This window comes from Nicotiana attenuata, chromosome 10, assembly GCF_001879085.1.
Source record: "Nicotiana attenuata strain UT chromosome 10, NIATTr2, whole genome shotgun sequence".
NCBI lineage: Eukaryota > Viridiplantae > Streptophyta > Magnoliopsida > Solanales > Solanaceae > Nicotiana > Nicotiana attenuata.
In genome coordinates, this window is record NC_031998.1 from 914,744 (window position 1) to 937,216 (window position 22,473).

The 22,473-nt window shown below is 36.9% G+C and overlaps 2 protein-coding genes across 2 annotated transcripts; one reads left to right on the forward strand and one right to left on the reverse strand.

Moving 5' to 3' along the window:
• Window positions 2,525–3,461, forward strand: LOC109232885 (Werner Syndrome-like exonuclease). The gene has a single exon (XM_019398575.1). The coding sequence runs from the start codon at window positions 2,736–2,738 to the stop codon at window positions 3,351–3,353; it is 618 nt and encodes a 205-aa protein (XP_019254120.1). The 5' UTR covers window positions 2,525–2,735; the 3' UTR covers window positions 3,354–3,461.
• Window positions 4,042–13,151, reverse strand: LOC109232884 (protein transport protein SEC16A homolog). The gene is made up of 13 exons (XM_019398574.1): window positions 10,564–13,151; window positions 10,147–10,467; window positions 8,631–8,759; window positions 8,425–8,547; window positions 8,131–8,298; window positions 7,076–7,201; window positions 6,827–6,961; window positions 6,548–6,675; window positions 6,363–6,471; window positions 5,981–6,289; window positions 5,736–5,891; window positions 5,337–5,638; window positions 4,042–4,953 (listed from the first exon to the last, which is right to left on the reverse strand). Exons 1-13 carry the CDS (start codon window positions 12,619–12,621, stop codon window positions 4,452–4,454), a joined length of 4,566 nt encoding a protein of 1,521 aa, XP_019254119.1. The 5' UTR covers window positions 12,622–13,151; the 3' UTR covers window positions 4,042–4,451.

Here is a 22,473-nt window from a genome sequence, read left to right on the forward strand (position 1 = left end):
TCACCCTAACATTGGCTATAAATACAAGTCCATTCTCTTAGAATTTTCATACAATTTTTTGAGTTTCTCCTCATTCTTCTGCATCGTTTTAACTTCAAATAAAGCAACAGTAAGTCTGATTTGCTACCAAACTTTGTATTCGTTGAAACACTGGGGTTTGAAGTACCACTACACCAGTGCGTAATTCGTTCTATCCTGGGAGGAAATAATCCATAACCTTGGGTACTAGGAGGGGATTAAACTTTGTGTTCGCTGAAACACTGGGGTTTGAAGTACCACTACACCAGTGTGTAATTCGTTCTATCCTGTGAGGAAATGATCCAGAACCTTAGGTACTAGGAGGGGATTAAATTTCTTAAGGAAACAGTGTGAATTCAGTGGGCTCGGATTAACTTTTGTTTCGTTTATATTTTCTGTTTATATGTTGTTTTATCTTTTCCAGAATTAGTTTACAAATACAGTTTAATACCAAAGACTGCATACAGTAGAACTTTATGGTTCGGCCCTTTCCGGACTCCGTACAAAGCGGGAGCTTAGTGCAACGGGCTGCCAGTTCCTTAGCGGATAGTACCAAACAGTTAATTTGCAGTAAACTTACCTTTGGATCTTGAGAAGAATAAAGGGCAGAGAATAGAACTTGATCTGAAGTGGGAAGCATTTTTGTGTTTCTTTCATAATATAATGTTCCCATTTTAATTCCACTTATTGTGAATTGCTTATTCTTTCACATTTCTTTAGGTTTTGAGTGGTAGGTATCGTTTGATTTCAGAATAACAATCATGAATTTGGCTATATACAATACATAAAAGACAGTTTACTCTGTTTTTTAAAATTGTAACTTCAAAAGCTAAAAAGTTAAATGCCTTAAAAAAGACATGACATGAGACATAGCACCAGATTAATGAGATGATTAAGAAACTTGCATTCGCAGCTTACTCTATTTCCCAATATGTTAGATCTTATCCAATGATTTCAAACATTTTAATATAAAATTATTAAGTATAGTGGTTAGACTTAAACATTTACGTTATGGCGTAACAAAGCTAGCACATATTAGAATTTTAGTCGGACCTAAATACAAAGTATAATACATCGGGCAAGAAACCAAAAAAACAACTGAGCTAGCTAAGGGATTGGCACATGGCCACCAGTTCTCGTTGAGTATTTGGATTTCACCATTCATATTTCATATTTGTGAACATTAAAATCCAATTAGTTATTCAATTATCATCGTGATTTTCTAATTATTTATAAAGAGTAAATTTTTCTTTGTTGAAGAATGAAGATGTTTCCATTTAATTTGAATATTGGGGGAGATACAAATTTTAACTATAAGAATGATATCGAAGTAGACACTTTTTGTACCTCTTGACCGAAAACTTGAAGAATATTACACAAAAGTCAAATGAGACGAGGATATTAGAGGAGTGTTAAAAAACATACTCGCACAAGATGTTTATATTAAATCATACTAATTTACTGTGTCTAAGTTTACGGGTGGATCCATCCCATCTAGGATGGGATGTCATGGCACCTGCTAAGATGATAAAATTATTAGATGTTGAAATTTTCTTAAATTAGGTTAAATATTTAATCCTGCCAACCGCAATCGTAAACTAGATAAAGGTATCATAGGTGGTAGACCTTTTTGAAAGCTTTTCTCGTGTGTAAAATTCAAGTTGAAATTTATCTTGAACCTTTTCTAATTGTTCCTTTTCTTTGTGCTTTTTATTTGTAAAATCCGAGTTGAAATTCAAGTTGAAATTTATCTATGAGTTTTCTTCTTTCAAATCCGAAAAACTTGGGTCTAGATAGGAATTTTTGGATTGTGATCAAAGTCAATTTTCATCTTCTTTTATTATATCATAAAAATTTGTGTTATTCTATGGTTATTATAATTTTTTTTTATCTCTTTACTATTAAATTATGATAAAAATTTCATAAGTATTGCTTAAAAAGAATATGAGATTTATGACTTTGATTTTTGGGAACTTGTAGTTTATTTAATTATCTATTGAAGATAATTTTTTAATTTTCTTATTCTGTTTGGTGTAATTCCCTAATTGAAAATGTTATCTTACTGGTGTGAATTTATTTTTAATATACAGAAAAACATTATAATTCCCTAGTAAAAATGTTGAGTTTACTTGTGTTGTTATAATAAAGGTGTGATTCCTTATTTAAAATGCTAATTACGTTTGTTTTTTGATATCTGAGATATAATTTTTATATTTACCAATAAAAAAATACTTATTAAGTTGATCCAAATAAACTAAAAAAAACAAATCAAAAAACAAACTTACATAAAAACCATACGAATAAGTTTTCATGAGTAAAATATTCCCATTACCTAGCAGACGAGTAAAATATCCCTTTTACCTAGCGGACATTACTGTAATTACGCGTTTTACATTCTTGTCGCCAAATCTTAAACCAACACAAAATAGGAAACAATTCCGAATCCCATTTTAAGTAGGAAAGTAAAATTCCTATATATTACAATTATTATAGCAAAAAACTCCCATTTAACTGACGCTGCAAAATTAGGAAACTAACGTTTTAATTTTTGTTGCAAACCAAACCGTTACTTCCCATTCCCTTTCCTATTCCCATTTCCAATCCCACGTTATTTAGGAAAACTCACTCTGTTATTTATATATGTATATTCAGCCCCTTATTCATTCCATTCCACAAGTTATACCAACAAAAGTTCTTTGTTTTAGTATTGTTTATCAATGGCTGAAGTATACGGAGTTCCTTTCTACAGTGACCAAATAGAAGTTACTGTAACCAAGAATGCAATTGTTGTTAATGACTGGATTTTGCATACTATTCATACTCATAGGCGAAGACTACACAAGCTTCTTATTGGTCTTGATATCGAGTGGCTCCCTTATTTCAATCCAAAAGACAAACAACCAGTTGCTCTTCTCCAACTTTGTGTAGGCCGGCGTTGCCTTCTTTTTCAACTCCTACACAGAGATTCCATGCCCGGATACCTCGCACAGTTTCTGAGTAACCCAAATTTCACATTCGTTGGTGTCGGGGTTGAGGGAGATGCTGAGAAGTTGATGTGTGATCACAGGCTTTTTGTCACGAATACTGTGGATTTGAACCGACTTGCATTGTCGTATTATGGTGAATATGTGTATGGAAACATGGGGTTGAAGAGAATGGCAAAAGCAGTACTTGGGAAAGTAATGGAAAAGCCAGAGAATGCTACTTTGAGTAAGTGGGATGCTGAGAATTTGAGCTATGAACAACTTGAATATGGTGCTATTGATGCTTTTGTGTCGTTTGAGATTGGAAAGAAATTGTTCAATGAAATGGCAGAGAGAGAGAGAAGGAATTGAATTGCCATTATCAGCCATTGAACTTCCATTATCAGCGATTTAATTGCCATTTTCTGCCACTGAATTGCCATTATCAACCATTGAATTGCCACTATCCGCCACGGCAACTGCTACAAGAGACACAAGGGATGTTTCAAAATCTTGCTCTGTTTGAATCTGAAATAACACACATTAGAAAAAGTACACAATAGTAAATTTTGTACAAGGATGCTCTCAAGCTTGAGACTTGTGAAGACATTGGCAACATTTTTTTATGTTTTATTTTTGGTCAAGTAGTTTATACATGTAATGTGATATGTATTGATTTTGATATTACAGATAGTAACATAAATTTTGAGTTCAAACCAGCTTTGTGTTTTTTCCCTTTTCCTTCACAAGCATCTTTAGAATCAATCAGTCTAAGAGCATTAACCCACACTTGAAGACTGATATCACATAAGATAAAAGAAGCTAATATGCAACTAGAAAGCTAACTAATATGCAGTGTCGCAATTCATTTATAATTGAATATCAGAAACAAATATAACATATTTTCTTAACTTGCTAAAAGTTCTCTTTTACAACAACAACAAACCCAGTATGATCCCAACGGGTGAGGTCTGGGGAGGGTAGTCTGTACGCAGACCTTACACCTACATGCCTAATGCAGGTAGAGGCTGTTTCCAATAGACCTAAAAGTTCTCTTCTGCAGCGCAATAACATACATTAATTCAAAATTTATCAAATGAGAGTTTCTTTCCTCAATAAATGAACAAATCAACTGTACAGTGTTTATCTCAGGCCACTTTACTTGTGTTGTAACAAGTCTCTGAAACGACAGGTGTTAAAAGGACAAAAAGAAAAAAGAACAAGAAATAAAAACCTATACCTACAGGTAAACAGCTAAATAAGATATTGCTTTCAACATACAACTGATCTTACAAAAAGTAGGTAAATAAAAAGAGAGGAGAAAAAGGTATATTGGGGTGTGAGAAAGGGGGGGAGAGGAAAGGTTACCAGCTTCCTTGATCACACTTCACTGCTTACCAATAAAAGTGAAGAGATTTTGAGCAGGATACCACGAAGACGAGCAAAACTTAATATATACATCTTACTGTGTCACAGGTCTATTTCATGAAGGTCATCACCAGAACTGCCGCCATTCATTGAGTGCGTCGAATTAGTATCACTAGGCATGAATGATGACGGAGGCATACTCAATCTACTGCCTGGTGGTTTTACTTCAGATTTATTAGGGGAATAAGCATCAGGAAAGCTTCCACTCCATGATGCAGTTCGCCGGGAGTACGATGATAGAGAGCCAGTGCCAGCTCCTTTATTTGAGAGGTTGTCCATGCTTGCAAATCTTTGCATAGGCGCGCTCGATGTTGGTGCATGAAACTGGAACGATCCATTAACAGTAGTGACTGAATCATTCTCGCTATTACTTGAAGTTTCTTGCTCATTGGAAGCACTGTTCCCCGTCTCTTCAACGGAAGACATTGGGGTGGGAACAAAAAACTTGGCATTGCCAGCAGTAGCAGGCTTTATGGAAGGAACAGAAGGTGATTGGAAAAGATTTGTTGGATTACCACCACCCTTGTTGAATGTGTCAACATACCTGCCAAAAGAAGGAAGAGAAGCCGGTCAGGTTTCTCTGTTGAAACCTTTGAAAGAATTCCTTTTGCATTATTTTCAGTGATAAGGATTAATTCTTATGTTTTCAAATGAGCATGTCAACTCAATTTGCTCACGGCGCCACCATAACTAATAGACAGAAGAAACAAATGCTCGATAGTGCCTTTTGGATCAATGTCTTATCAGGTGGATGTATATTACACTAAAAATGTTAGTTTGATGCATAGGGCTTATCAAGTATATTCTTAACAATTAAACATCCTATTTCAGAATCAGACCAAGAAAACAAACAACGGCCGTTGTGCCTAAGCCACCGAAGGTTCAAACATATCATCCAAAGATAATTAATAAGCCAATATCACTTGCCTTGACCGGACACCCACACGACTACGAGCCGAGAATTGGTTGGAGGTAGGCGGAAGAGGTGGGATTCCCAAACCATTATCAGCAGAAGTTGGACTTTTCATTTCCGGAAATCCATTGTTGCATATAGAACTTTCACTTTTTAATACATTCTTCAAGTTATAATCTGGTGCTCCATTCTGGAAAACTGCAGTGGTTGGTGGAGGTGCAAGGGCCGGTTCCTCAGCAGGAAGTTCAGCCCCTTCCTCTACCCATCTTTTAAGCTTTTCATCATAATAAAATTTATTCGTTTCACCCAATTTTGCCTGCAAGGAATCAAGACAAATGGAAACAAGTCTTGACATCAAACTTTATGAGGACCACAATCAAGAAAATGACAGCGGAGAAAAATAAATAATCTACCTGACGGCCTTGACGAGGTTTGAGGACTAATCCAACAGTTTTCTGGAGAAGCTGGGAGCCAAAGCTAAAGCGAGGAAAGCGTGATGTCCGTCCAGCTCCTGATGCATTGCTTCCTGTGTTACTTGAGCTTGCTTCCTTTGACGAGTCAACGTGATCCTACAGAAATACATAACAAACTATCTTTTCAAACCAGATCAGATAGATCCAGTCAAATGTAATATTTACAGAGAAACAGGATATGACACCTGTCTTGGAGTTCTTCCAATGTCAGGCTCTGAAACACTTCTACTGTGCATTGACATTCTACCGCTATCTGCTGCCCATTCACTTATTGGCTCCATAGATGCTGAGGGCATCAGTGATGACATTGCCATGGTTGACTGACTACTTGAAACTCTAGACCCCGCAAACTGATGTTGTTCATTCCCTTGTAAACTGCCACTTGTTGGCATTGGTGGTGGTAAGCCCCCAACAACACGATGAGCCGTGCTATCAAAAAGGTTAAGCAATTTACCGACCAATTTTCCAGGAGCCAAATTTGTGGAGAACCCTCCCTGAATGCAGAAAGTTCCACCATAAGTAACTCTAAGACAATCATTCAACATAGATGATAGGATAAAGAGGTACCTGTTGGTGAGTTTTAATCCTTTCCTCAAGGGATGACACTAACTGTCTCAATGTTTCAGTCTCAGGGGTTCGGCCAGTTTTAAGTGATTTCGACAATGCTTGACAGTACCTAAAATTAAAAATGCTAAGCAACCAGTTGAAAGGATTTCAAGGAACTCTACTGAACATAAAACTAGGATACATACTTTAATGCGTCTGATATCCTCCCAACTTCAGCTAACATGTGTGCATACAGAAGTTTATATGGTTGAAAAGGAAGGAGAATAAATTGAGAATTCCCCAGCACCTTTGAGTATTCATAAATCTCAGTCCTCTGTCCATACAAATATTTGATCAGTCAAGCGATAAACCCGTGTTAGCCAAGTAGCACATACAGTTATATGAGTGCATATGCTAGCTGTGGCACAAGATGTTTCACATTTCGTCGTATGACTAGAAAATGCACAAAAAATAGTCAGCAGCACCTGAATAGCCTCTGGACTAGCATAAGTTCGGGGAAATTTCAAGTGATCTGCACCCACAAGACACAATCTCGCTGTATCTGAATATGGTTCAAAGTTTGCTTCGGCCACTAGATAGCAAATGTGTGCAGCAACAATCTAGATCATTGTTTTTTAAAAAGGAAAATATATGTAAGAAGCAGAGAATAAAGTTAAGGTGGAAGGTAATCCACTGAAGAGAGTAATATAAGAAAAGCAAGGCATAAGGCTTACATCACTCCTCTCTCTCCACAAACAATCACCAAGATGAATAAGCACCAGTTCGTCATCCTTCGTTCTGTTTGCAGTGATCACAGCCAAATTCTCTTCCCAGTCATCCAGCATGACATTAGCACCAAACTAGCATAAAGAGAAGAAATCAAAATAAGGTAATAATCCAGACAAAGTGTTAACCTTAGATCTTCAACAAGCAATAAACTAGGGAAGGAAACAGCAGAAAGTCAATTCCCCCAGAAACGGGAAAACAAGAGAAAGTGATGCACTTACGATCTACGGCGTTACGTAATAAAACGACCAAAAGCAATATGCCAAGACATAAAAAGATGAACTTCAAACAACATTCACAAACAATCATAATGGTTAAGGGTGACTATTGAATCCTATGTGGGCATCATTAAGGTTCTGCACATCTGACAGAACAACGCCCCCCACCTAACTTATCATCACAGTCCTGCATATCTGACGGAACAGTGCCCACACCAAACTCTTTTTTTTTTTTGGATGGGGGGGAGGGGGGGTAATGATGGTGTTTGGGCCAGCTTGCGTGCTCCTCGACTATTCTAACGGGTACCTACTACCTCCAAAAACAGGTATCAAGTAACTTTACGCACCAAGGCTTAGGCAGATGGGACAAAATTACCCATTGTTTTTTTGTCTCTACGCTCCGCTAGGATTTGAACCCTAGTGCCCACACCTAACTTATCCCCAACCAAAAAAAGTCCTCGGACTTCAAAAGTGCAGGCATTATTGAAATTCCAAATATCAAAATACACATAGCTATGTTCCATTTTCAGTTTTTTCTCACTATTAACCTTTACGTAGATACTAATCTGAACTTTTTTCAAAACTTTAATAGCCAAAGAATAATTATGACACTATGCTTATAAATGCACTGCATGTTATAGAAATGATATACTCTATTAGAGTGAAGAACTCCTTTAATTGCTCCATTCCTGGGGCTTAGGCAAATCATAAAGAACGAGATCAAAGGAAAAAGGCAGCAAATAAGCTAATGAACAACTGGTTGTAACAAGTTATGAAAACAAAACCTGTGTAGGCTGCTGAGCCACATTTACAGCAGGCATACCACTTTGAACTGTAGAATCTACAGAAAAGACATCAGCCGGTTGACCTGCAATTAATAGGCATAGTGTCCGCAAAGGTGACCCTGCTACTAACTGTCGAAGTGCCATTTGCTTCACCGTTTCTCCATAGAACTACAATAACCCATGAAGTCAAAGTATATTACTAGAAAGATACACACACACACACACACATATATATATAGAGAGAGAGAGAGGGAGAAGGGTGGTCGCTAAAGGCCCACTGAGAACCAGACAAACCTGTTCACCAAGTTGTGCAGCGAGAACAAGAGCTGGCCCCCACAACTGACCCTCTTGTGCAACTTGTAATGCTTCTTTCTTTCTTCCAGAAACTAGAAGAATTTGAACCTCAGCAGCAGTAGCCTAAAGCACGTACTGAAAACAGTTGGCTGATCTAGCAAACAATTAAAATAGCAACTGAAGAACAGAAAGTATTAAAGAACTACCCGCATCTGTCCTTCAGAAGGCAATTGCTGCAAGCACTGGGCAACAGTGCCATATTGATTGAATTGCATCCCATTCGTCTTCACAGATGCAAACAATTTTGCTACCGCTGTTTCTGGAGCATCGCTTTCCTGTTGGAATGGAAGAACCAAGTTAGCAACTGCTACTGAGTTTGTTGATTTTGGTGAAAATAAAATTAGACAGGAGCTATTTTACATGCTATCAGGCTAGATGGTTTTCCAAGTTGAAAATTTTAAAAGACATTAAAAAAAAGGAAAACGTTCCTTCACAAACTTTGTTTTGACGAGATTAAAATGGAATGAGAAAAAGCAAGTTTAGCAAACTTCTCCAATTTTAACCAAGTATTGAAGAACATATGTAAATTCATCAAAACTACAACAAGCTAGTTCACAACTTTAATACTGTTTCCTAGTTAGTATAAGCTATTACACTGCTATGGCTATAGTGTTAATTTCTAACAAAAGATTTCTTCAAATGACAATGGCATGTTCTTCTGCAGTGAAAATCATCAAAGAGAACACAACATAAAGAAAAAGAAACACTTCTTCCCAAAGTCCTCCAGCCACTCTTTGAGCGGCCGCTCTTTGAGATAAAGAGTGATATAGACAATGGAGAGAAAGTAATCAAGACTTTTCAGTTTCTTCTCTCTTCGTTAGATCTCTGTGCCATTTTATGCGGCATAGTTTAGCTGGGCACGGAGTTTAAGAAAGAAAGAAAGACTTTTGAAACTTGTGGTCGAAAACAAACCATAAACATTTGTGTGGCTATATATTATCTCATTAAGGGTGAAATGGATAAGCTTGAGGTCAAATGGTTTCTAAAGATAGAAAGGGGTCATTCCTTCTCAAATATAGAAAGGGGCCATTGTTTTTGTAACAGCTTAAAAAGGAAAGTGTGCCACATAAATGAACGGAGGGGAGTAGTGCCATTGCTACCGCTATAATTTTTTTATTTAATTAGCTATCAACATCCATTACTGGATTTCCTTTCTTGTTTCGTACCTAATGTTTTCATCATTTAGGGAAGAGAAGCCAGTCGAATCCCTCGAACTTGGGGGAGGTGCACCCAGCCCATAGGTGATCAAGTAAATAATCAAAATATAGAGAAAGATTTATCTAGAAAGCCAATGGTTATGTTAGATGCAAAACATGTAAAAAGAAGCATGAGAAACTATCTAGTAAGTATGTGCTGATACCATAAGTTCTCAAATTGAATGAACTTTGACCACTAAAGGCAACCAAGTATTTCAGTTGACCAAGATGACATTTAATTCTGTAAACCCAACTAAAGCAACTCCAGATTAGATGGGATATCAAGGGCATTAAAAGTGAAAGGAGTTAGAACTAAGATATGCCAATTTAGGCAACAAAAACGAAAAATGATAAGCAATGGAATAAAACTTAACTTAGCTGGACCAGACAGTTCGTTTTGACAGGTTGAAACAAATAGTCAATAAATAAATACAGGCATGTTCTTCCAACAAATTTTCAAACTTACCTTTAACACAGCCTCAGTACCAAAAGGAGAACGAAGTTTCCCATAATACTGACATGCTATTTTTAGCAATGACAGAAGCAACCTCAAAACTTCGCCTTTCCTGTAATCCATGTCAGGAGATTCAGAGTTTGCAATCCTCTCATCAATCCATTTATTAAACTCCTTGGTACTGGGATTTCCACCAACTAGTGGACCAGGGAATAATTGCCGGCACAGAGTTCGGGTATACTCACATGCCCCCATCGCAAGGCTTGAAGTGTCAACTCTCTCAGAGACAACATCCATCAAGTTGAGCACAGATATTGAACCTCCTACAGGATTCTTTACCCACCATGCAAAAATACTTTCAATAATTAGTAAGAGTACTGCACCGCAAAATATTGGGAAAAGACAAAATAAGGAAACAATGATACAAACCTGACTTCCAAAGGATTGGTTTCCAAAGGAACTATTATCTTTCATCACAATCAGTTTTCCACCAAAACCAAAAGTGACTAAAGCATGTGGTGGACGGCCAGCAGATGATCTTCCTGCAGCAGGAGCATGAGAAAACTGCTGGCTGCTCTGAAATGCTTGCTGGGAATAATTGGCTGTGGTTTGACTCCCGTAATAATCACTAGAGGCATGCTTTTGCTCATGTTGCTGAAGTGTCGGCTGACTAAATTGCTGACCAAAACCCCCACCAGAGAAAAAGCCTTGGTTACCTTGACTTTGAATTGCTTTTGCATTGTATGGAACTGTTCCCTCATAATGATTAGACATTTGCCTATTAACGTTGCTGCTTGTAGAAAATTCTTGGTTGTAGTGATTCTCTAATTGCTGGCTCCCCCTATATTCTGATACAGGGTAACTCTTTGCAACATTTTCATTTTGCGACAAATTTGAGCTATTCTGATTGTAATTACCAAAAGAGCCGGACCAGTTGTAATCTCCTCCTCCACTGCTAAAACCTTGGAATCCACTATTCTCTTTGTGCCCGTAATTCCTTTGATCATCATTGTGAGAGAAAGTCTGCTGCGAAGCCAAACCAGTCTGATCCAGCTGGCCCTCACCTTGAACAGTTGATTGAGCAGACGATGTGTAGCTCTCCAGAGAGCGCCATTCAAGCGCAATGGTATCGTAATACCAACCAGGGTACTGAGGATCAAAAACCATATGCGACGGATACCCATTGTTGATTTGTGAGGCCTGATTCCAGTCAGTCGTGACACCACCTGCATCACTAGCCAGTGACACCTGATTCCAGTCAGTCACAACCCCGCCATTGTCACTCGTCTGTGAAGCCTGATTCCAGTTTGCCCCGTTCTCAGTAGCATTGCTTACCTGGGAAACCTGATTCCAATTAGTGACACTCTCAGTCGTAACACTCTCGGCTGCATTACCAGAAACAGACTGAGCAGCTTGCTGTAGGTACAAGACCTCTGGCGTTCCATCAGAAACTGCCCAATCAGAAACCAAATTAGAATCAGTACTCCCTTGTGCATTAGCACCTGAATCAATACTATCAACCTGATACCACTGCCCGGTGTTTGCATCATACTTCCATCCCGGATAAAGATCTTCCCAGTATTGACTACTGTTTAGATCATGTCCATCTGCAACTTGTCCTGTGGTAGCATCATAGCCGTAACCATCTTGACCCTGTGTTAACGAACTGCTAGTATTATCCAAATGCGACGTTTCATGAACTTGTTTCGTGTCATGAACTTGATCGGCTGGCACAACAGTTGACCCCTTATTCACATCCTCCCCAGCATTTCCAATTGCATCACCATCATTATTATCCCCCAATTCACTGAAAAAGTCCATGTATGATCCAAACCCAGAATTATCGCCATTCGTAACTGGATCAGCATGAAACGCACTCCATCCAACCTCCTTCACACCCGAATTTCCTGATCCACCGGTGTGATTCTCCATCTTATCAGCCATTACCTCAGTCTCCATATTACCATTGCTCGACTCGAGTAAACCATCCGACCCCCCAGAAGCCAATGACACTAAAGAACCACTACTCTTCTTCTTTCCATTCCCCTCAACGATTAACACTGTTTTAGCATTGCAATTAACACCTTTATCACCGCTTATATTATCAACTCCACTATTGCCATCACCACTGATACTGAGATTAGCAAAGGCTTTCACCTCATCAGATTCATTCCCATCAACATAGACCTGGCTCGCGTCCAAGCCCAGTCCTGGTTCTGCTGACGATGTAGTTGCCTGAAAACCACTACTCTTCTCCCTTATATTATCAGCTCTAGCACTGGTATCATCACTGATACTGGGATTAGAAAATGCTTTAACCTCATCAGCGTCATTCCCATGGACGTACACCGGCCTCGAGCTCATGCCCAAGCCCGGGCCCGGTGTAGTTACATTAAAACCAACATCATCGTCATCATCATTGACCAATTTATCGAAGAAATCCTCGTCCGTCTGATCCTCCAGTAGAAACGGAGGATTCGAAGCCATCAATTTTACTCAATAAAAAAGCCTAACCCTAACAAAATTGGCTTACAAAATTCTCGAAATTCAACTTCAAAATCGAGCTAACAAGTATCAGATCCGGCCTCAAAACTTCAATTGCATACGGAAAACCCACTATCTGGAAAGATCTAGGGTTTTCATTTGATCTCAACAATCTCAAAAATCACCAAAATCAAACCCAAAAACACAACGAAATTGTGAAATTGTGGAAATTGCTGATTCAATTCAAAGGATTAGAGTGATAAAACGAGAGAAAATTCATGTATGAAGTAATTAATTAACTTACAGATCGAAGAAGAAACAATTGTCTGAGCTAATCTGACGGATATATATATACGTGCGTGCGTCTGTGTTTTATGTGTGTATTTGTTTGTTATTGTTCTACATAGAAACAGAGAGAAAGCAAGCCCTCATTTTCGCACTTTGGTCCCAAACTCTTCAAATATTTATACGTAATTATATTTCAACGTATAGCATATATGTTAACCTTTTATTTTCTCCGACTCCATTAATCCAGATTTGTACTAAGTAACGCTTATTGAAAGAAAAATGCCCTTTTATAAAAAGATTCATATTTAGGGCCCGAACATAAAACCTATTAAGGATAAATAAATCATATCCAGTAATAATTTCTCATTTTGTCCCTAATTACATGTTCTTATATGGATTCTCATTTTGTTTTAGTTTACGTAGCATTATTGAGATTTGAACAATTCTCAATTATTTTTACAAATTTTTATTTGTAATATATTTGACTCGTTATTTTATAAAAACTAAATTTTATTATCTAAAGTGGTATAACACTTTGACTCATGATCTAAATTACTTTAATATTTTTTGAACTTAAGTCAAAAATTCTCTCTTTATTAAATTTGTATTCAATTAAGCCACATCAGAAATTTGAAACAAAGTTGTTAGTAAGTGAATTATATGCAAAATTTATATTCACTGCGATAAAAATATGGGTTAGGATAAATTTAGGCGGGATAAGGTAATAATAAAACCTTTTTTTGTCTTGCGTGGATAAAAGGGTCTTTGTAAAATTTGCCCCAGCCGGCAATAAGTACGTAATTAGGAGTATCAGAAAAGGAGGGGTAAGTATTTGACTTGTTGCCGTACTGACAGGGACGGATCTATATTGTAAGTAGGGGGTGGCAATGTATATTCTCCGGTCCAAAATAAGTGATTTTTTAACCTTTTTCTTGTGGTCCAAAATTATGTGATTTTTTCAGATTTTAAGAATGAATTAATTATTTTTTCTCTATATTGTCCTTGGAGTAAATAGTATTGGAATATGTACTAGGAGTGTTTATGTGAGATAGTAAAGGTTAATATGATCAATTCCATTACTAATTAATGCTAAAAGGTAAATTTCTTAATCTGTATGAAAACATTCAAAAAATCACTTATTTTGAACCGGAGGGAGTAAATATTAAAAGTGACCTGGAATGCCAAACTGGCGCAAGGTGCCACTTGCCAAAGGCAAGGATTTCCACCGAAATGACGGTTCGAACCCAGATTGACGTGAAATTTGCCGTCTTTTTGCTTTTTTCGCTTGCTGCAAATAAATGTTTTTAGATGTATTATGCTCACAGCTTGTTTGGATGGTTGTTACCTATCGTATCGTATCGTATTGTTACTTTAAATACATTGTTTGTTTTAATTGTTACTTAAATTTTATTGTATCGTATCGTTAAATCCGTCGTTACGCAACGACGAAATGTGCCACTTTATGTAACGACCGATTTGGTATAGTCGCGTCGTTTCCTTGTGTTTTTCTCTCGATCTCACCCTTCATTATTATTTAAAAATTTTATTTTATCATTTACCCTACCTTTTTATATATCATAATTTTTCTTTATAATATTGCAAGTTTATTCATCATATCACAGGTGCGTGATACCATGAAACGACGCCAAAACGATACAATCCATCCAAACATTGTATTCATCAAACGATACAGTACAATACAATACCATACGATACAATACATTATAAAACGGTACGTAACAACCATCCAAACAAGCTGTTAGGCTTGCCTCAAATACACGTTTTCACTTCACATTTTTCCGTGTATTTTGCTCTTTTTGGCTTGCTGCAAATACATATTTTTCATGTATTTTGCTCTTTTGTCTTGTGCAAATACACTTTTTGTAAGAATATAATTCCTCTTTACTATCCTTTAGTAATCCTAGTTTAATTAATTCTTGATTTTTTTTCTCGCTTAAGTACTAGTCTCACTAGGTGCTAAAAATCACATAAATACTAATTAAAATGTGTTTAAATAGTAAAATATAGATAGAAAAAAGGTTTAGATTTTGAAAGTAATGAAAGTTGGTATATTAGTCTTTTAAATTTTTAAGGTTATTTGGATCTTTCACCAAAAAACATGGAGTGCAAATGTAAGTAATGATGTCGTCATCGACGGTCTTCAGATTTTGAAAATTCGTCGAGGACAATAATGAAATATCTATATTTTTAATATTAGTAATATTTTGAAAGTTTCATTCTTTGTGCAAAGTTATCATAATTATTTTTTTTCCAAGCGATTCGTCCATATAAATCGAAACGAAGAATAATCCGAACCAAAGCCTAAAATGAATCGAGTTGACCAAATATTTTCAAATTTCGACCATGTAAATAATAATACGTCTACGTTCAAAGTAGCATGGCACCCGGAACCTTCAAATTCTGGATCCGCCTCTGGCTGTACAGTGTAATAACCCGTCTCCTGATGCCTTTCTATGTACTAGTCTTAGGATACCTGTATTGCACGTGAACCGTATCTAAATAAATATTTTTTCTTAACGTACATAAATAGTATATGAAAAATTGTGTTTGACTAAGAAATAAAAGTTAAAGAGAAAATGTAAGGTCCTGAAAATGATAAATGTTGATCCTATTTAACTAACTCAGTAAAGAAAAGAAATTTACCCCACAAAAGATCATGAGTTATCTCGATTAATATTCAACTTAAAATTTATCTCGATTTAATAATTTTATTGCTTAAACTTTACAAATTATCATGCTTCCTTTTTTGTTTTAGTTAGAACACATAATATTTGAAGATTTAAGAGTTTTTTCGAAAAAAAATTCTTGAAGAGTTATATGTTCATATGTATTCTTAAGTTCATTCTAGAAGACACAACACGTCAGCTAACTCACAAGATGCTTTTTTTTCTTCTTGCAAGCAAAAGCAACTTGTTCCGCTCTTTAACTAATATGAAATACTATATGAATTATTTTCAATATTATAAATATTGTGTTTGTGGGTTGCCTTTAAATATTGTGTTTGTGGGTTGTCTTCGATATTAAAAAATTAATTAAATTATAATATTGTCTAGTGCAAAATTAACTTTAAAGGCAAAAAATTAAACAATATTTCACTAAGGAATTTTGTGCTTTAAATATAATATAATTCTTTGATAAGTTCTCCGGTAATATAGGAGTTAATATGTTATTGATAATCCATAAGTTCTTTTAACATATTTTTAGTAATTTATTACAACAAAAAAAAAAAGAATCGAAGATGTAACAAAAAAGATAAAGAAGTGCAAAATTAGGAAGAAAGAATAAAAATACATACATACGTCTAGGTGTGTCAATGGTTTGGTTTGGCTCGCCAGTTATTTTATAAAATATGTGCAATACTAATTTTTCAGTTATTCTATTATTTATAATCAAAATTAGACTTTTCAAAACCGTCCCGACCATATTGGTTTCTCTTCGGTATCAATACAGTTCAGTTAATTTTCGGTAGTTTTTTAGATGTCATGTAAAAAGTTACTATTAAAAGTAGAATGCAATAGCATACATACTTTTATAGGAATTAGCAAAACTCTAGACAGTTTTACTATTTAAACGGTGATAAATAAAGAAATATGAAAGATGGCCAGAGTATAGATATATCAACTACTCTACAGCAGCATAAAAAAAACTAAGTAAAGACAAAAAAGATAAATCACATGAATAGAAAGATATTAGCCAAGCTGAGACTCAAGAATAAAGTCTATAGAAGATTAAATATTCACAAAGACAAATCTAAATCATACTAAGGCCTTATTTGTTTGCACTTATGGAGGTCTGAGTCTTAATCATTCAGATATCAGATATTAAGTGCGTTTGTTTTTGAAGTCTGAATCTTGATTATTCAAATCTTCATCATTAAGTGTGTTTGTTATTTTTACTTCACAACCACTTAATGGGTCTGAATAGGTCTGTATGATTAAGATCTATAATAGAGACTTATTTCATTAAGATGCTATCACATATTCATTATTAACTGCCGCCGCCACCCCCCCCCCCCACCACCACACCACCACCACAACACCACCATCATCCTCAATCATAGCCTCCATTATCGACCATCACCACCTATTATCCCCACCACTCCGACCAACATCATTCTCACCCACAATCAACACTCATCCGCCTCAACTACCACAACTGACCACCCCATCAACAACCACAGCCGGCGCTGCTCATCATTATAACCTACCACCACCCAGCCACCACCTTCCTCAATCACAACTACTACCACCACCCGATATTATTAACTATCACCACCCACCACCACCATCATCCTCAATCATAATCGCCACCACTACTAATCAGTACTAGCTACTAGCATGAACCACCATCATAAACCAAAACTACCACCAACCACCGACTCTAGTCGGCATTCACCTGCTAGCCATCACCACCGACAACTATCATATTTTAAAAAACTATATATTTTATTGATAGAATATTAGATTAGTTAGTATTTCATTTGAATTTTATGTTTATTAATTTTCAAATAAAGATAAATTTTATATGTTAAATATCAAACAGTCTTAATTATTTCTATTCAGATCTTAATACACATCTTAATATATTCAGATGTGTATTCAGATTCAGATGTCTTAACCTTAATACGCATCTTGATATTCAGATGTGTATTCAGATTCAGACGTCTTAATCTTAAAAAAAACAAACAAATGAGGCCTAAAAGAAACATATTGAATACATTGTAGTTTGGTACTCATAATCACTAGAATACTTTCTGTCTTGCTAGTGAACGTGCTTAATTTAGTTTCAGTAAGACTAGCTAAATAGGTTTAAAAATTAGGATTTTGATTTTAATAACTTGTTGGTTTGTAATCATTTTCATAATTCCAAGGCCCAAGGAAAAATTTAAAGCTTTATTATTTTTAAACTTAATATATAAATATATTTTCCACATGTAAGTTTATTCGGTACAGGCGATATTTTTTCGTTTATCTTTCATAAAATAAAAAAATCAACCTTAGTTATCGGTACGGTTGTAGATTTATATAAAACACTACAATTTTATTTTAAAAAGAAAAACTAAAAATCGGTACAGTTTGGTCGCTTTAGTTGGTTTTTAGCATGCTGAAAGTATTTCATGGCGACAAGTTTTTCGGTTTCTGTGTGTCTCATCACAGTTGATACACCAAATTTCTGGCTATACCAAGCCTTTATTTTGTCATGCTTTTGCATCCTATAGTGTAAGGTAAAAGAATTCTAGACTGATGCGGATACCCCTTATTAGGATCAGAATTTTTAATGATATAAAAGTTCTTAGTTGATTTCTATTTCTAAATAATAAGGTTCTTTAAATAAAATAAATTAATTTTGATAAGTAAATTTTTAATCGATTTCAAACTCTTAAATGTTAGGGTATATAACTAAATGCCTATTTTGTCTAGTATGAAATTAAATTTTTAAGGGTAAAAAAAGCGAACAACATTTCACTACGAGTATTCGTACTTTTTAATATAGTATAGATAGATAGATTGTAACGACCCGACCGGTCGTTTCGAGAGTTATAGCCTCGTTCCCTCATTTTTTTACTTTTTTTGTGTTCTACAGCTGTTATAAGTCTTATCGGGTTAGTTGGTTCGGGTCCGGAGTGATTTCGGAGTGAATTGAGACACTTAATCTCTTAATTGAAAGTTTAAGTTGGAAAAGTTAACCGGATGTCGACTTATATGCAAACGACCTTGTATTTAAATTTTGATAGTTCTGTTAGCTTTGTTAGGTGATTTAGGACTTAGGAGCGCGTCCGGATTGTGATTTGGAGGTCCGTAGTAGAATTAGGCTTGAATTGGCGAAAGTTGGAATTTTAAAAAGCTTGACCGGGAGTGGACTTTTTGATATTGGGGTCGGATTGGATTTTCGGAAGTTGGAGTAGGTTTATGGCGTCATTTATGACTTGAGTGCAAATTTTGAGGTCAATCGGACGTGATTTGATAAGTTTCGGCGTCATTGGTAGAATTTGGGAGTTTCAAGGTTCATTAGGTTTGAATCCGTGTGTAATTCGTGTTTTTGATGTTGTTTGAGGTGATTTGAGGATTCAACTAAGTTCGTATCGTGATTTAGGACTTGTTGGTATATTTGGTTGAGGTCCCAGGAGCCTTCTGGTTTATTTTGGGTGGCTAACGAACTTAGAGTTTGATTCGAGAAGTAGTTGAAGTTTGTTGTTGCTGGTGCAATCGCACCTGTGGAGTGGGAACCGCAGGTGCGAGCCTGCAGAAGCGGCGGATGAATCACATAAGTGACCAAGGTAGAAGTTAGCAGTGGTCGCAGGTGCGAAGACTATCCCGCACATGTGATGGTCGCAGAAGCGGGTTCAAGGGCGCATAAGCGGGTTGGATGCGCAGGTGCGATGGATTTCCCGCACCTGCATATGCGCAGATGCGGTCCAGTGATCGCACAAGCGGAGGCAGCTGGATAAGTGACTTCCGCAGAAGCGAGAATTTAACCGCAGAAGCGGTTCCGCGGGTGCGAAAAGCCTGAGCAGAATGTTTAAAAACAAGGATTCGCGATTTTAGTCTCATTTTAACATTTTGGACTCGGACTTAGATGATTTTAGAGAGGATTTTCGAGGGGATTATTGAGGTAAGCTTCTTCTACTCAATTTTTTTTATTATCATAAATCTTGTTTCCCCATTATTTTTTCCACCTAGATTGTGTGGTGTTGAGGTGAAATTTGGAAATTTGAGGCTAGTGAATTGGAGAATGAATTTTGGAGATTTGGATGACCATTTGATATCGAATTTTGGTAAATTTGATATGGTTAGACTCCTGACTGAATGGGCTTTCGGGTTTTGTGACTTTTATCGGATTTAGAGACGTGGGTCGGGGGTCGGGTTTGAGCCGATTTTGGATTTTGGGCTATATATTAATAGTTTTCTTGTGGAATTGATCCCTTTAGCCTATATTAACTGTATTGTACTGCTTATGGCTAGATTCGGGACGTTTGAGACTGATTTGAGAGGCAAAGGCATTACGGAGTAGAGTTTTGCCCGGATTTAGGTAACACTTTCAAACTTGTCTGAGGGTTCAAAACCTCGAATTATGTGTTATATGATTGGTATTGAGGTGACGCACATGCCAAGTGACGGTCGTGCGAGCGTGCACCGTGAGAATTGTGACCTGGTTGGTTCCATTATACTGTGTAGTGATAATATCTTGTTGATATCCGTATTTTTATCATGTGATAAAGTAATTGAGCTGTCAAGCATGCTAGATATCATGTTTAGGATTTATGCCAGTATTGTTGGGACCCGTAATGATCGTTTCTTGCTGTCACTTTACTGCTTTATTGATATTTCGCACTCGGTCATATACATTCATTTCATATCATATCTCAGTCTCAGTTGTTATTCATTGATTCATCATACTACTGTTTCGGGCTAGTTTTCATGATATTTTGAGCCCATGAGTGAGACTGGAGAGATTGATGACTGAGAGATGCCGAGAGCCTCTTAATGAGTGATAATTATCGGGCTGCACTCCGCAGTGGTTGTACTGATGTTATGATAACGCTTGGGTTGTAGGAGCCCCTCCGTAGTCTGTAACACACCCCCAATGAGCGCGGTTGATATTATTGAGGGATGGATCTTCCATAGACATGGATCTTGTCCGAAGTACTTGATACTTGGAGATGGATCTTCCCACAGGGCTAGATTGGCCTTTCCTTGGTATGGGTGACCTATGTTCAGTGATGTATATATTATAGGATGGATCTTCCCTGGGCTGTGTGTCACGACCCGGATTTCCCACCCTCGAGAGTCGTGATGGCGCCTACTATTGAAAGCTAGGCAAGCCAACAATTTCGATTAATTTACCCTTTTCATTTTTAATCCCTCAACAATTTCAAGTTAACCAAATTATAAACAGCGGAAATAATAATGTGGAAGAACGAAATTTAACGATTAAGCTAATACCAATACGAATCCATAAACATAGACCACCCAAAACTAGTGTCACAATCTCACGGGCTATCTAAGAAAAACTACAAATAGGGCCTGAACAAGAAAGTACATCCTGTCTCTGAAATAGAAAAGAACATAAATAAACTAGATAGGAAGGGGACGCCAAGGCCTGCGGACACCTGCAGGACTACCTCGGGTCTCTGATGGACTGAAGGCAGCAACCCCTAGCTAAGGTCCGTATGCTCCAGTAACGAAATCTGCACAAAAGAGTGCATAGTGTAGTATCAGCACAACCGACCCCATGTGCTGGTAAGTGTCGAGCCTACCCTCGGCGAAGTAGTGACGAGGCTAGGACACAACAAATAAGTAACCTGCAGTCACACAGTATCTAGCAGCATAACTGTAATAGAAGTAATTCAAAAGTAACGGGGGAAGGGTAACATGCTATGGGGGAAATACCAACATAAAGAATGACAGTAATAGTGGAATAAAACAATTAAGGTATTTGAACTGAAAACAGTAAGAAATCATAACAAACAAGCAATAAGTGCACGACATCACCCTTCGTGCTTTTACTCTCAATCCTTGCCAATGCAATCAAGTAATGAAAATGTGCACGGCATCACCCTTCGTGCTTTTACTCTCAATCCTCACCAATGCAATCAAGTAATGAAAATGTGCACGGCATCACCCTTCGTGCTTTTACTCTCTTCCTCACCATATAAATATTAGAAATGTGCACGGCATTACCCTTCGTGCTTTATCTCTCTTCCTCACCATATGCATAAATATCAATGTAAATCTACACGGCATCACCCTTCGTGTTTTATCACTCTTTCCTCACCATATGCATAAGTATAAATGTGCACGGCATCACCCTTCGTGCTTTGTCACTCTTTCCTCACCCAAACAATAGCAACAACAATATCCTGGCAAGGGAATCAACAGTAAGTATAAATACGTCCCGGCAAGGGAATCAACAATAAGAATTAAATACGTCCCGGCAAGGGAATATACAAAAAAAATTAAATACGTCCCGACAAGGGAATCGGCTATAACCAAACTTGTAACCATAATCAACTGCNCCTCGTATCGCTGCAAGTATAGCAAGACTTCGACTGATGAGACTGCTGACCCTGAAACTGACCCTGACGGCCTGGATAACCACCCTGAAAACTCTAGAGCGGAGGTTCACTGATAGGAGTTGGTGGTGCACTGTAGGGCAACTGATCAGAATATTGCATATGAGAACCACGGCCACCTGGAGCACCTTGAGAAACCTGAAGTGCTGACTGAGATAGCCTAGGAGGATAGCCTCTACCAAAAGAATTCCTGTCTCCAGACGAGGCACCACTGAATCTGCCAGAATGACGAGGCCTCTTATCAGACCCCTGACCGCTCCCCTGAGCTAAAACCATTGTTGACATCCAATTTTTCCTATATATTTTTATATGCAAAATACTTTAAAATGGCATATATATGCATATGTAAGCATATTTAAGTGTTTTATTTTTTTCATAATTTTTAAAGGTTTTAAATCAATTTATTTCCTTTTTATCTATAAAAACCCAATAATCATTTCAAATTATATTTTGCAAATCATCTATTGGATTTT

Bases quoted from the DNA above. Each gene is read 5' to 3' on its own strand.
- LOC109232885 (XM_019398575.1), top strand. From the start codon at position 2,736: ATGGCTGAAGTATACGGAGTTCCTTTCTACAGTGACCAAATAGAAGTT.
- LOC109232884 (XM_019398574.1), bottom strand. From the start codon at position 12,621: ATGGCTTCGAATCCTCCGTTTCTACTGGAGGATCAGACGGACGAGGAT. The intron at 8,760-10,146 runs GTAAGTTTGAAA...CCATTCCAACAG, and splicing joins GTACTGAGGCTGTGTTAAAG to GAAAGCGATGCTCCAGAAAC. The intron at 6,472-6,547 runs GTATGTATCCTA...TTTTAATTTTAG, and splicing joins AGGATATCAGACGCATTAAA to GTACTGTCAAGCATTGTCGA.